At 35.3% G+C, this 15,371-nt stretch overlaps 1 protein-coding gene across 1 annotated transcript; it reads right to left on the bottom strand.

Annotated features, from left to right (window-relative positions):
• Positions 1 to 6,295: 6,295 nt before the first annotated feature.
• Positions 6,296 to 13,253, bottom strand: LOC142552770 (long chain acyl-CoA synthetase 8-like). The gene is made up of 12 exons (XM_075662583.1): positions 13,000 to 13,253; positions 10,903 to 11,458; positions 10,629 to 10,709; positions 10,166 to 10,438; positions 9,610 to 9,741; positions 9,357 to 9,530; positions 8,996 to 9,225; positions 8,742 to 8,859; positions 7,773 to 7,904; positions 7,552 to 7,686; positions 7,081 to 7,287; positions 6,296 to 6,580 (listed from the first exon to the last, which is right to left on the bottom strand). Exons 2-12 carry the CDS (start codon positions 11,227 to 11,229, stop codon positions 6,416 to 6,418), a joined length of 1,974 nt encoding a protein of 657 aa, XP_075518698.1. The 5' UTR covers positions 11,230 to 11,458; positions 13,000 to 13,253; the 3' UTR covers positions 6,296 to 6,415.
• Between the last annotated feature and the right edge of the window lie 2,118 nt (positions 13,254 to 15,371).

Here is a 15,371-nt window from a genome sequence, read left to right as displayed (position 1 = left end):
TAAAAAAGATAATATAAAAATTTAACAGCAATGATGTAATAGTATATTGTGAAACAAAATAAAATTGTGGTATTAACATGATATTAATTATTGTTTGGTTTTTAGGGGCAAAAAGCAGACTTTTTGTCTTAAATAATAATATCTATGCTTACTTAAAGAACTTAAGAGTATTCACTGTCATTGTAAATTTTTACGCTCATCTCAAATTATAATTTGTTAAAAATATAATAAAAATCACTTAGTAAATTGTATCTAATATATATATATATATATATATATATCCCTAATAATTAGTTGTGATTTTGAATAATGATCAGTAACATAAATTTTACTTATCTTGTAATATTGGTTGCTTTAATAAGCAGCCTAATTTTAACACAAAAAACAACCAAGCAAAATCTTCGAGAGGACGTGTTTACCAACGACCCTCCAAAATATGTTCCGATCAAACTACGGTTTTCAAGTATACTCCGATTTAATAGATGTTACCGTATATAGCGACCATACCTAAAGCCCATTCGACTTTTAGATGTTACTTGAGTTCAGCTGTTTTCTTTTCTCTCCTCAAATTCTCTTCAAGTCTTCACAGGAAAACAAAAAACAAAACCATTCGCAAAAAGATTCCCAAATGGAAAATTTAATATAGAACATCAACCATCATATCACCACATAAAAAATAAAATGCAAAGTGATGCCTGATCATATTTTCTTGAATGATAAAAAGGGCATGTGATTTAAGTCGATACATCATGTTAAAACAAAGAACACTCAAGGAATACATATCATGGCATTGCTTTCCTCTAGTATTATAGTTCATAGTATCAAAACATTTCATGAACAATATATTTCATTGATTGTCACCCCGGTTGAATAGGCGAGAAACAAGACCAACCCTCCACCAAGGTGTCATGGGAAATTCCTCTTTCTTGAGGGATATAAGAGTAGGCAGACCACTCCGTCCTGTGTCAACCACCGAGGCAACCTCTTTCCTACCTGTTGCCAAGGGCCTGCAGTTTATATTACAAAAAAGTTCAGCAGGGAAAGCTCAGGAGAAGTGTCATTGAATTGTATATAGTCAGAGTTATAGGGATCTTCCAATGATCATGCTTAATTAGGATGGCTCATTTAACTAAATTGGCCCGATGAAGCATCAGCTAGACATCCTTCAAAATCAGATTAAAATCAAAAGGCAGTTCCACTTGCAAATTGCGCAAGTTTTAGAGTAAAAAGATAATATTTCCGTCTTCAAGCAGCAAGAAGGCAGATGTAATTTGTTAGATTTTGTCACATCTTAAGAATGAACAGACTTGCTGATACTTTGCAATATGACCAAATTCAAGTGCAACTCATTTATGAAGAGAAACACAACATTGTGTTGATTTTCATAATTTCATTCAGCCCAAATAAAGTTGACCTGCTGCATAAATAAATTATTATTTTCCAGCTAATATGTACATTGGTCTGATTATGATTTTGTAAGGAAGGAATCTGAAACAGATGCCAGCAAGTTTAATCTAAATGTGCGAGCTTATAAACTTAAATCAAATATTCATGAAAACTAAAGAAGTTGAACCTGTTTCTGCTGATGAGATTAAAATAGCAGTTTGGGATATTGATAATGACAAATCCCCTGGACCTGATGGTTTTGGATCTCTGTTTTTCAAGAAATCATGGGACATAGTTGGATATGATGTGTTTAAGGCTGTAGAAGAATTCTTTATATCAGGGAAACTCCTCAAGCAATGGAATCATATTTCTATTGCTCTGATCCCTAAATCAAAGAATGCCTCCAAAGTTCATGATTTCCAGCCTAAATCGTGCTGTTCTGTTTTCTACAAGACCATTTCGAAAATACTCACTAATCAAGCACAGTCATGAAGCAACTTATTGATGATTCTCAAGCTGCGTTCATTCAAGGACGATCCATTGTGGATAATATACATTGGGCTCAAGAATTGCTTCTTCACCATACCAGGAAACTTATATCACCTAGATGTACTTTAAAAGAGGTTTTACAGAAAGCTTATGATCTATCCATTGGGATTATCTTAGAGAGGCAATGACTTGTTTGCAGGTTGTTAAAGAAACTCAACTCTCTAGGTAGCGAACCTAACTTCAAACACCACCCCGAATATGCTCTTCTGAACACATCACACATTTGGTCTATGCTGACGATATGTACTTTTCTCGAGGAAGGATGTAGATAGTGTAATAAGGATTATGATGTGTCTGAATGAGTTCAGGCATCCCGCTGGGTTGAGAGCCAACTTCCAAATCAAACATCTATTTAACGGGTGTAGATGATTTGGTCAGAAATGAAATATTGCAAATAACGGGCTTTCAAGTAGGGGTTTTCCCTTTCAGATATCTTGGCATTCTCATAGCCTCGGAAAAACTGTGTGATCTGAATTACAATGTTCTGGTAGACAATATATCAACATATTGGATCAAGGCTAAAGAACACCTTGTCTTCTTTAGGCAAACTTGAGCTTATAAGAATTGGAGTCCAAGGGATCGAGAGCTTCTGGTTATAGATCATACCTATCCCCTTTGGTATCATAGAGAAAATCTATTCGTTGTGTATGAAATTTATGTGGACCAGTAATCATATGTCTAGGGATGTAAACGAACTAAGCCGCTTGCGAACTACTTGGCTCGGTAAAAAACTTGTTCAATATCGTTCATTAGGCTTATCGAGCCGAACTCGACAATTTTATTGAGTAGAGCTCAAGCTTAAGGATATTCGGCTCGCATATGTCGAGCTCGAACTCAACCAGTTTATTGGGTCTTGAGTGTACAATAATAACTTGCATTGTCCACATCGAAATTTACGTGGCGCAAGGGAAATGATATAAAATGAGAAATTTACCCCCTTAAATTATCATATCTTAGTTGACCTTTTGGCTAAAAATGTTCGACGAGCTCGAAAACGAGCTTCTTTAACGAGCTTGAAAATGATCTTGTTTAACGAGATCGAAAACGAGCTCATTTAATGAGGAAGCTCGAGCCAGCCTCGTTAAACATGATAAATGAGCCGAGATATTCACGAGCTTAATGATTTTAAAACGAGCCGAGCTTGAGTCTCAGGATAAAAGCTCAAATCGAGCTCGAGCCTATATAAACCTTAAACAAGCCGAGCCACACAGTCTCGCCTCGTTTACATCCCTACATCCGCCGATTGCTTGGTCCGCCTTTTACATTTCAAAAGAAAATGGTGCTATGAGATTACGAGACTTGAGATCGTGGGATAATGCTCTACTTGCAAAGACATTGTGGAACATTCATAATAAAAAAAGATACCAAGTGGATCAAATGGATAAATCGAGTTTTTCTTCGGAGGAGAATTAATTGGGACAGAGGGGTACATCAAAATGACTCTTGTTTTGATTTGTGATGAGTTCCAGGTTCACGTTTCAGAGGATGATTCTATAACTGGATGATTCTATAACGTTGATGAATAGTTGGTTTGATGGAAAGAATGATTATGTAAAGGTTATAGTTTTTTTGCGCCAAATTATGGAAACTGACCTCGGAAGCCCCTAGTTTGGAAAAATTGTTTGATACCAAAGCATAAATTCTATGTATGGTTTTTTGCTCATCGGAAGTTTCTAACTAGGGATGGACAACCTTATGTAGTGGAGAAGAATGTATTCTTTGTGTTGATGATAATTATTGTTTTGATCATTTGTTTTTCTGTTGCCACTTCGCAAAATCTCTTTAGACGAAAATTCGAGAATGACTAGAAATAAACAAACTCATGGGCTCACATCAAGTACGGTTAAAGGTTTTCAGAAGGGTCTACCGAGGTACTTCTTCCCTGGTAAAGATGCAGGCTTTCTATGAACGAATCTCAGATCTATGAACGAATCTCAGAGGGTGAATGACATCTTTCGCAAAATACATATTTTTATTCAATGTTGAATGAGGTTTTGAGTAATCTTTGTATGTTTGAAGTTAATGGTTAGTTGTTAATTGAAATTTGAAGGAGTTGATGTTCTTTTACTTTTCTGGACATACCTAATGTATTTGTATCATTACCTTTTTTACCTTAAAATATGTTCCTTCATGTAAAAAAAAAACGAAAGAAGTCATAGCATAAGATACGTACGCCGGAGGAACCACACCCTCGTAGGCAAAGGTTGACACTCCTTGTCGCTGCTTGTGCTTGGGATTCACAGAGCACAACACATAAACACGCCCACGTCGTTTCACTGTCCGACAAAACTCGCACATTTTTTTAACTGAAGAGCGCACCTTCATTCTGTAAATAGATGACAGACAATATTATTACATTAAAAAAGGGTAGTTGATTTATCATGGGAACGGTGGAGTTCAAGCATTTTAGGGATTCTGTAATGTAGTAAGAGAGATAAATAAAACTATCTAACCAAAGTTGCCAAATTTATGTCTACCCCAACTTTCAATAATTATTAAATCAATCCCAAAAATCCATCTTTAGCAGTGCACTGTCGGGCGTCGGCACATACTACAAAAGAGCAAATTATATACCACTTTTCTGATGGCCAATGTGCAAAGTTCACACTGTAGTTGGTGATGGAAATTTACTACTTTCATGACATAGAGATAGAGATATATCACCTTGTAACCAACCAAATTGTCACAACTAACTTTCAGCTCAACATCACGCAATGGAGAAGTTCTAGGCGATTCCAAACATGTCATCACTCTCCTAAATATGTTTTTTGGCAACTTAAAGCAACATCATTTGAGAATATTCTTAAAAAAAACAGCATTTGAGAAAAGATAACGATCCCGCTTCGAGCAAATTCGTTTCTATTCCACCAAGTATGGAGATTGAAGATTTTCTCCTCTTACTTATATTTTTTAAACAGGAAGCCTAGTTTTATCATGGCAATCCTTCAAAAGACTACATCGTGTTTATCAACTAATGCACGAAAAATAAATTTTGACAACATCAAGAATTTAGAAATCAAAAGTACAAAACAGAAATAAAAAGAACGACTCCTCTGCAATCACACCAAAAAATTTCACTGGATTAAGCAATCGATTACCAAGGCAGGTACGAAAATTCATTAATCGACCTCTCTTATATAAATAAAAATATATAATATATAAACATATGAATGTTAATCGACCTCTCTTGTATGATATAATTGCTTAAAACCACATCTTTTTTTTTTGTATAAAATTAAAAGAACACTTCGCGACAAAAGCAAATGGGCATCATCTCACACTAAACACGATAATCAGCTAATAATATTATGACCCACATGAATTCAATTCTAGTGAAGTTCCAGGACTAGACATGAATGAAAACACCACAACAAAAAACCAATATGAAATCTCAGCAGAAAAGGAACCCTTTTTCGAAAACAAGATTCTTGATAGATTAGGTGCTCTTACGTTTAAAGTTTTTATAATCGATGAACCGAATTGTACCTTAAATCTTGAAGCTTTAACAAGATGTTCCAATGGAGAATCGAGGGAGCAGAGATGGAAGTGAGAGGATGAAGAAAAATACAGGGCCCAAGTAGACAATTAGAGGCCCATAAAAATGGACCAAGCCCAGAAAAGCTTTCAATCACTCTATTTTTTTAATAAGTAAATGTAAATTATTAATTATTATAATTATAAAATAATAAAACATGTAAACTGTGCATATCAATCATTCATAAGTCATAACCCAAAATACATGTAATTGAAAATTAGTATTAAGGTCTGTTTTCCTTAGTGACGATGTAGTCATTTGAATATAAATTGATCGGAAAAAATAATAGTATAAAATTGAACAATTACTAAAAAGTTAGATGCATCCCAAGAAAAATGAATTTAATTTTGATTAGGTATCTTGTGAGACGATCTCACGAATCTTTATCTGTAAAACGGATCAACCCTACCGATATTCACAATAAAAAGTAATACTCTTAGCATAAAAAGTAATATTTTTTCATGAATGACCCAAATAAGAAATCCGTCTCACAAAATACAACTCGTGAGACCATCTCACATAAATTTTTTACCTTTAATTTTATGCCATTACATGACTCAACCAAAATAAAATTATTTTAATGCATTACATAATTTATACTTGATGAGACCTAAAACAGAGGAACCCAATTTTTCTCTCCGCTGCATGGTAACTGCAAGATCGTGATAACACTCGGATTTATGATAATTCATTGCAACAAATTTATTGATTTGTTTAAATACATTTATTTATTTCAAATCCCAAATATTTTTAAATAAATCCAAATCTTTCAATTCAATTAAAGGTACACTCTCGTGACATTTCACATAGAGAGAGACAAGAGGATTTCGTTCCAAGAGTTTCATATAAAAGTTCAGATTAAATTTTCAAAATCAAGGTGACACGTTAATATAAATACATAATTTCTCCACAGCAAGAACAAAGCATGACGATCAAGAATTTGTTTCACTTGTACAACTGTTCGAGCTCATCTTTAAATTTGTTCTTCAATGACTCCCTCTTCAACTTCAGAGCTGCAGTAACCAAGCCAGTTTCTGGAGTCCACGGCTCCGGCAACAGCGTAACCTTTGCTGGAATTTCAAACTTTTCCAGTTTACCCGCCTTGGCTGCCTGCAAGTTATACCAAGGGAATGAGTAAAATGCTATGTCACAGGGATACAGACGTGCCAGTAACATTTGACAAAGATACGCTTTTAAAAAACAACGTAGAAACCAACACTTGTCGTTTACTCATAGATCTTTTTCTTATGTCCTTTCTTCTGGTAAGAACTTACATAGTTCTTTGCTTCTATTCACAATCGAGATATAACTTTGTCTAATCCCCTACTATAATTTTTTCTTTTAAAATTAATTTTGCTCCTGTGTCTGCTCATTCCCATATCTGACCAAGAACCCAACACGATGAGTGAGCACTTTCAAAAAGTATATGGACATAGAGTATGTATAAGTACAATGGTTCCACTCCAGAGTGTTTAAAAGGCTGTGAGCTGATTATGCATTTATGCACTATGCAACAACATAGCAAAACTTTTAAGAAAAATCACAAATTCGCAACAGAAATAAGAGGTTGACAAGGGTAAATATTCGATGGAAGTGAAATAGGAACAAACCTTGGAAAGTGATTGTTGAACCTCAGTCTTCGCTTCAGTTTTTTTGCACAGATCGGGAAAATCCTCGTACTTTATTCCAGATTCACGGGCCCATCCCTCAAGAGCCTTACGTGAAGGCACCACGAGAGCTACACAAAAGTTGTGGAAGGGATCCGCGTAGACCATAATACTATCAACATATGAGCTCGACGACACTGCTGCCTCAACCTGAAATTATCAGCATTTGATGAGTCAAATTCTACTCAAATCAATCAAAATATCAATGCTAATGTACCTCATCCACTTTAATCGATTCTTAACAAAAAGCACAAATACTAGATCATAACCTTAAGACGGAAGATCAAACCCAATGCATTAATATCATGTAATTAGCCAAAGATGAGAGATAAATCCCAAATAATAGTCTATCTGGTGAGAGACCAACCAAGTTTATTACCTACTCCACAACTGGTTGTGCAACTGGTGCATTACCTTTGCAAGAGAAATGTATTCGCCATGTTGAAGCTTCACAATATCTTTCTTCCTATCAATAATCTCAAGACATCCATCAGGGTGAAACCTTCCAATATCACCGGTGTAGAACCAACGCATGCCTCTCTCATCGACCTGTATGAGAGAAATACATTAGTTAGAAACTAGAAAGAGGTACAGTGGTTGCCTAGTTAACATGTCTGCCGAAAGCAAGTTTGCACCTTGTACACCTCTTTAGTTTTGGAATCATTGTTAAAATAACCAGCAGTCACGCTGTGTCCACCAATAACAAGCTCTCCCCGTGGCATTGGCTTATCTACAACGGTATAACCACCTTCTTCCCAAGACACGAGCTGCAAAGATAAGTACCAAAAAAAGAGTTAAAAAAATTTGTGTGATTTCCAAAAATGAACATTTCAAAATTATAGTAGTTTCTTTTGCCATTGCATTTTATAATTTTCAGCACGAGGAGTTAGCTATAGGCCCTCAGGACTGAAATGTACAGGGCAAGTTATTCGAGTTAACTAAAACTTTCAGGTCCAACAAGCAGAAACTTATAAAACTGGAGGTTTATAATTTTTTGTCACTCGCAGAGAGAGAAGGCAACACATTAATTTGCCTTGATGGTAAAATAAATTTAGAACGTAGTGTTAGTTTGAGGGCCCAATTTACTGAATCAGTAAAGAGTAGAGAAATGAGAGTGCTATTCTAGTCTTCGCATCTTTGACCTCTAGTGTCTAACATCAAAGAGAAACATGTAACTGTGAACAAATGACCCCATCAAAAAAATATTGTCGACTGACTTTGAAGAACAGCCACGGTATTTGCTGCCAGATTGCAAGATAAGGATTTATCGAAAAAGTAGTATTGTTATGCGGGCAAAGTGCATTTTTGGTATAAAATGGGTGTGTTTAATATATGGATTCTTAGTCCTTGGGTTAGAGGTGGATAAGCTTAATTGTCAACCTTTACTACAAATTTGTCCTTATTTTGGCTTGATTGAATGAGTTTAGTAAAAAAAATGAACCAAACTTAGGTTTAGACACATAATCATTCCTATATCCCACCTAATCTCTCATACTAAACACAGCCTAAGGATGATGCCTCAGATATTATTCACTTTGCTTGCGTCAACAACGAAAAACCCACATTTAAATTCAAATAATATTCGGTATCAACATAAATTTTACCTTGACGTAACAACAAGGAAGTGGAGGACCAACACGGCCAACAGAAGGGTCATCCCACTCTGAAAAGGCAGCTCCCGCACATGTTTCTGTTAGGCCATATCCTTGACCAATAGGCGCCCTATAAACAGATCCAGGTGCCAAAAAAATATCAAAGACAATTTGAAAAACGTAGACAACTCGTTAAGCGGAAACAACTGCACTGGTTGAGTGGATACCACGATTATTTCGGTAAAGTAAAATTATAGAAGAAATACCCCATGCAAATGTTGATAAATCTCTGAGCATCCCCAGATAAAGGAGCTCCTCCACAAAGCATAAGTCGAATTTCTCCTCCAAGAATAGACCTTATCTTCTTAAAAACAACAATATCCCAAACGAGACTTTCTATACCCCAGGCACCAAACCAGCTCCCCTCAATGGTTGTCAGTCGACGATTGTACGCAATATTGAAAAGTTTTTTCACAAACCCTCCCTTCTCATCAACCTGACACAAAGAAAAGGATACATATTAAAGAAGATAAAACTTCATCTCCTCGACTTTTACAACCTCATACACGCACACGCACACGCAAACAAAGCATACTGATGAAGAATAAAACACAGTTTGCAAAAGACCTTCTTCAGAACTCCGTCTCTAATACGGTCTAGAATAGCTGGAACAGCTGCCATCAATGTAGGCTTCAACACAGATGCATCTCCCTGTGTTCCTTTTTTTATTTTGTTGGAGGTGTCTGTTAATGTCAGTGCCGAGCCATAGCCAATTGCGGTACCTGCAGTCAACATCACAGTCTAGAAGAGCACAAAATCTTAGATCTAGAAGAATTATCATCAGTGACCGCAACAACAACAAATTTAATTAACATGCTACCTCGGCAGCTAATTCAAACACATGAGCTAAAGGCAAGTAAGCAAGATAGACATCTTTGCTACCAATTCCTGGAATGACTGTCATAACAGCAGCTGCAGTGGCTACAATGTTTCCATGAGTCATCATAACACCCTTGAAAAAAAATATGAATCATTAATAATCAGAATTGTGAAGATTACATATGCATGTGAATCAGAGTTCATGTTAAAATAAATTTTAAAAAAAATCACATTTTGAGAGCAAAATGGTGGCAGAAAGCAGAATCAGCATTATTCAACATTTTCTCCAACACACCGAGTTTCTAACACCATATTAACTTCTCTTACGCACAACTTTTAAAATCATCTCATTCAGAAAATAGGTTATATATTTTTTTGTTTCAGATATCCCTCTTCATGAGGATCCAGAAGATGCAATTTAAAGTGTTTGTTTATATACGTGCATTTCAACCCATAGAAATTGATTTCCACTGACGAAGAGCGTACTGCATTTGTGAACCAAGCAGAAAATTGAATTCAATGCATGTCCATCAGCACAACGACAATTTCATTCAAACCTTAGGAAGGCCTGTACTGCCACTTGTGTACATGATGACAGCGATATCTTTCTTGATGGGAAGCCTAGGACGAGAAGGATTATTGCTTCCAAGTTTTTCCACCTCCGAAAAAGAGAATTCCCTCCAATTTCCAATATCTTGAGAAGCATTGGAACCACTTGGCGTGTCTTCATCATCAATACAAATAACCTGGCTAATGGTTTTCAAACTCGATCTTACTGCTGCCAACTTCTTCAATTGCTTGGAGTCACAAATCACAGTTGATACTTGAGTCTGGCAAAGATTGGAGAAAGTAAGTAATACTCGCTGATGGAGTTCTTACAAAGACGATTTCAAAACAAAGTTTTACCCAACCGGGAAAACAACAAAAACCAAAAGTATGCTAAAGTGAAGATACAAGATAAAATAATGCACACGGAAATTGAACAGGAAAAAAGTTTAGAAGTGAGGAATTGATTACAACCTCATTAAGTGAGTGAATTAGGGCGTCATCCCCTAAGGAAGCATAAATTGTAACAACAGTGATGTTCTGCCGGAAGCATGCCTGACACCAAAGAGCAAATAAAATTGGTAATCACACAGAAAAAACTCGGAAACAAAAATAAGAAGTCCAAACATATACACCAGAATTTCTAAGGTTACGAAAGGGCGAGTGAAATTGGTTGTGTTACAGAAAAGACTCAGAAAGAAAAACAAAACAGAAGTTCAAAAACCTACACGATAACTTTAAACATTACCTGAAATGCGATCATCCACTCTGCGCAGGTTTCAGAAAAAATTGCAGCACGAGTGTCCACATCATGGCTTATTTGAAGAAGACCAGACGCAAAGTTACAGGCACGAGTAAAAGCCTGCCCATAAGTTTCCCACTGGTACTCTCCCAGATGAAGTTTCTCGAATTTTCTCCCATCGTTAGCTGTTTCAAATTCCTTCCCAATCACTTTTCTTGTCCCAAGAAACTTTTCATGGGAATGTTTTTTACAGGACTGCTCGAACAAAGCCGCCAAAGTTGTAGCCCCTTCCCAAGGAACCTCGACCAATTTGGCAGATCTAGCATTACGCATTACCAAGTCAGTCTCACCTACAACTTGAACCGGAACACCTCTCTGCTTCGTCTTTCTTTTTCCTCCGAGGAGCACGGCAAGCAGTATAGGTATAACCACAGCCACGATGACAGCACAAACAGTTCCATATGCACCATTATCTTTAAATGTCGAAAAAGAAAAGCCACCCCCCACTGTCGTCCATCTTGTTTGTGTTCAATATACTTCTCTTTCACCCAGTCGCGACAAACTTTCGATGATCGACATTGAAACATTTGAAAAGGTCAGCCATATTTGGAGAAATATCAGAAACATGAAAATCAAACATCGTGTAGCTTAGTTAATATTATGTTCACGGAAAATGGCAAAAATATCATCATTACAAATTAAAATACTATCAGCAGATAATCTTATAAAGCAATCCAAAGCACACATATATGGGATCAGACTCTCCTTGGCACTACTCAAACGTTGTGTTTCAGACAAGATCCCCGTAACTACTGCATGGGAAGGATAAGCAGACCTTTTACAACAACCTATTTATTTCAAACGGATGGGTCCAGGCAGATCAAAGATTTGTAATGAGGAAAAGATTTCTTGAAGTCTCAGAGCTGAGCAGTAGCATCGGAGCTAGCTTGGCAAGAGATGAGCTCGAGCTTCATCATTATCTGAGTCGAGCGAGAGCGTCAGTCAAGTAACGAGGAATGCCAGTAGGAGTTTCCGTCCGTAGTGAACGTGAACCTTGAAAGCAGTCTAGGCCTAGCCTGATCTGAGAAGTGCTAATTCGGTTCGGATAGACTTCATTCAAGAATGCCGCCGCCCTTGGAATCAATAAGAAAAGAAGTGCTAAGTTATATAAGATCCGCACTCCATTATACAGATGATAGGACAGGGCAAAGGCAGTAATCTCGACGGAGATTAGGATGAGCTTTGATGAATAAAAGAAGTCTGCGCTCTTTGGACTTTTCAAACTTAGCGAACTGAAACATCTTAGTAGCTAAAGGAAGGGTCGAGCCTTTCAGGTCGACGAATTATCCCGCTCTCGGGCAACTTTCATTCTTGAAGAATTGACTCTGCCCTGGAAGAAACCGAAACCCCAACCCCATTTTGATGCCTTTTCCTCGCGAGGCCCAATAGGAAGATTTCTTGTTGATCAAAAAAAAAAAGTGAAAAAGTTCTTATTTATATAGGATAAGGAGATCGCAAGGCCATCGGTGCAGTGAGAAAAGCGACGAACTCCATTAACTTACCCAGCTACCTCTAGACCTAGCTGCTGTCGACCGCCACATGGGAGGCCCGACCGTTCGGTCGGTCCACAAATCATTTTTTTATGTAAATGTATAGGAGCCAGGAGCAAAAACTAGAATTTCGAAAAAGATAACATACAATATGGTCTACAGAGAAAACAGAACTCTTGCCCGACACAAGAAAGATTAAAACTAGAAAACACGCACCCAATACAAAACATTCACAAGAAAGCAGCTGATATGAAACTCAAATCATCCATGAATCAATTATCTCAGTCCATTTAACAGAAATTCCAAACAATTTTCAGTTTTAATCTTGCATACGTCAAAATCGTGGAAAAAAGTAGGGATCTTGATGTATGTAAGCAATAATAACTGACTCACTCAAAGTCCGTCAGTGACCAATTCAATTCAAAAACGAAAAATAAAATGCAAGAGCTGATCACACAAAATTTCATTAAAAAACACCAATATCGCGATCATACACATGGATATAGATCAAGAACAACAAAAAATCACTATCTATGAAAACAATAATATGTACCGTAGTGGGATTTTGAAGATTTTGGATTTCTCAATCTGAAAAATTAGAAAGCTGGCAGCTGGATCGGGCAAAATGAGGAAACTTGGTATATGCAAGAGTATGATATTAATACCAATTACCCAATAATTTGGTTTCGAATACAAAATACATATGTATTATATGTATGATATACGTATGTGTTTATATCTATCTCCAGACTATTGGGGCGGGTGACACTTTTTTCCCTGAGTAAATACAACGTGAAGGAGCTAATCGCATATATTGTGAGAACTGAAGATTACAGAAGACATGAAATTTAAAAAATATTATTAGCCTCATATTTAAAAAAAAATAAAAAATTCAAACGCATTTCATTATGTTATAAAAACACACACATGTCTACCTTTGATAGACGATTTTATATCTGCTCTTAAAAATACAACGGTCTGAAATTGGATTTTCTGTAGTGGAATAATGTATAAAAATATTAAGTTTTGTATATTACAGTTTCATATATCTTTATCTTTGAGACGGTTTAACTACACTCATATTTATCATAAACAAATAATATTTTTTATGAATGACATAAATAAAATATTTATCTCACAAAATTAAATTACCTGGATATTTTCACAAAAAAAATTTATGATAAAAAAAAGAGTAGATCTCTTGTGAGACGGGCTCACGAATCTTTATCTGTGAAACGGGTCAATCCTACCGATATTCACAATAAAAAATAATACTCTTGGCATAAAAAGTAATATTTTTTCATGGATAACCCAAATAAGAGACTCGTCTCACAAAATACGACCCGTGAGACTGTCTCACACAGAGTTTTTACCAAAAAAAATACAGATCACACGTATTATGCTTGTCTCACATCAAAAGATCTCCATCATCCATTAATTTTATGTGAGACGTCTTTGTTTTTTTTTTTTTTACACGATGTTGAAAATAGTGAATCATATTTTAAATTTCTATATTTTTGTATATGTGGGAAACTTCTTATGAGTCATACAAGAAAAAAAAAGGTTTTATTCCGACATACACTTTTTGTCTGAAAATTAATTAAATTTCATTTAAAAAATTATAAGTAGAATAAATTTTTATTATCTCAAATCTTAGATTGGTAAAGAATGGTGTGAAATGGTTGGCACACAACCCTATGATATATATTAATTTTATCACTATTTTAATTGGGTACGTGTTAAATCGTAGCAAAAGAGATATGTCCTCACCTCGTTTGGCTGAAGCTCAACTAGAAATTACGAATAGCGGATGAGTCATAACACGTGGAGTGATATGATTTTATAGACTCGTCCAACTTTCCAGAATGTGATCTGTTGATTATACACGTGTACCTTAGGTATGTTTATAAAGTTTTTGGGAAGATGAATATTTTTATGTGAAATAATATTTATTTTTTGAAAAATCCAAATTTAATAATACATTAATCTATAAGTTTATGACATATTGACATGTGTTATAGGAACAATAAATGCTGTAAAATTTAAAATAATGGATGTGCTGAAATGTGACAGAGAAGAGAATTAGAAATAAACCTGACATGATAATTTGATGATTGTACAACAAAGTACGTACTACTGCTAGAGCAATGCCAGTAAAATCTAGCTTTTTTGTTGTTGTTTTTAACGGATATTGTTTACAAGATAATTCGATGTAAATTATAACATGAAATATGTACAAAAATTTGGCTACCAACTTTTACGTTTTTTCAAAGAATAGGTCTTTTTGTTAGATGGTCTCACGAATCTTTATATGTAAGATGGGTAGTTCCTCTTTTTCAAAAAAAAATCTCAGATTATTCTTATTCTTATATAATTCTTATGTATGTGAATACGAATCCATTTTGGTCAATCTTACCGATATTCACAAAAAAAAAAGTAATATTTTTTCATGAATGATCCAAATAAGAGATTAATCTCACAAAATATGACCGTGAAACCATTCGTAAGTTTTTGTCTGTTTTCAAAGTACTAGAAAATTAAATGTGTGTGTGTGTGTGTTTTTTTTTTTAAAAGGTGGATTCAATGTCTAATTTGTTTGCATTTTGATTAATATAATTATATCTAATAGCAGTAAAACATGTGCTCACATTATGATGAAATTTATTATATATATATATATATATAATGAGACAAAAGTTAGGATTAAAAAAAAGAGAGACACAAAATTAATTATCATTTCTTCAGTATCATCGAAAAAATCCAGGCCAGCTATGTAATCATAGTTATAATGCCGCCATTCGTTGAATCATAAGAGTATAATGGCATCAATAAATAAACATATTCACCCAAAATATATTGGAATCATCGATCGTAATGTTATAACCTAATCCTCTCTTATAATTGTCTAAGCTTGAAATCATTCGA

The sequence above is a fragment of the Primulina tabacum genome, chromosome 8 (genome assembly GCF_025594145.1).
Source record: "Primulina tabacum isolate GXHZ01 chromosome 8, ASM2559414v2, whole genome shotgun sequence".
In the NCBI taxonomy this organism is placed as follows: domain Eukaryota; kingdom Viridiplantae; phylum Streptophyta; class Magnoliopsida; order Lamiales; family Gesneriaceae; genus Primulina; species Primulina tabacum.
This window is presented reverse-complemented; position numbering and strand designations above follow the sequence as displayed.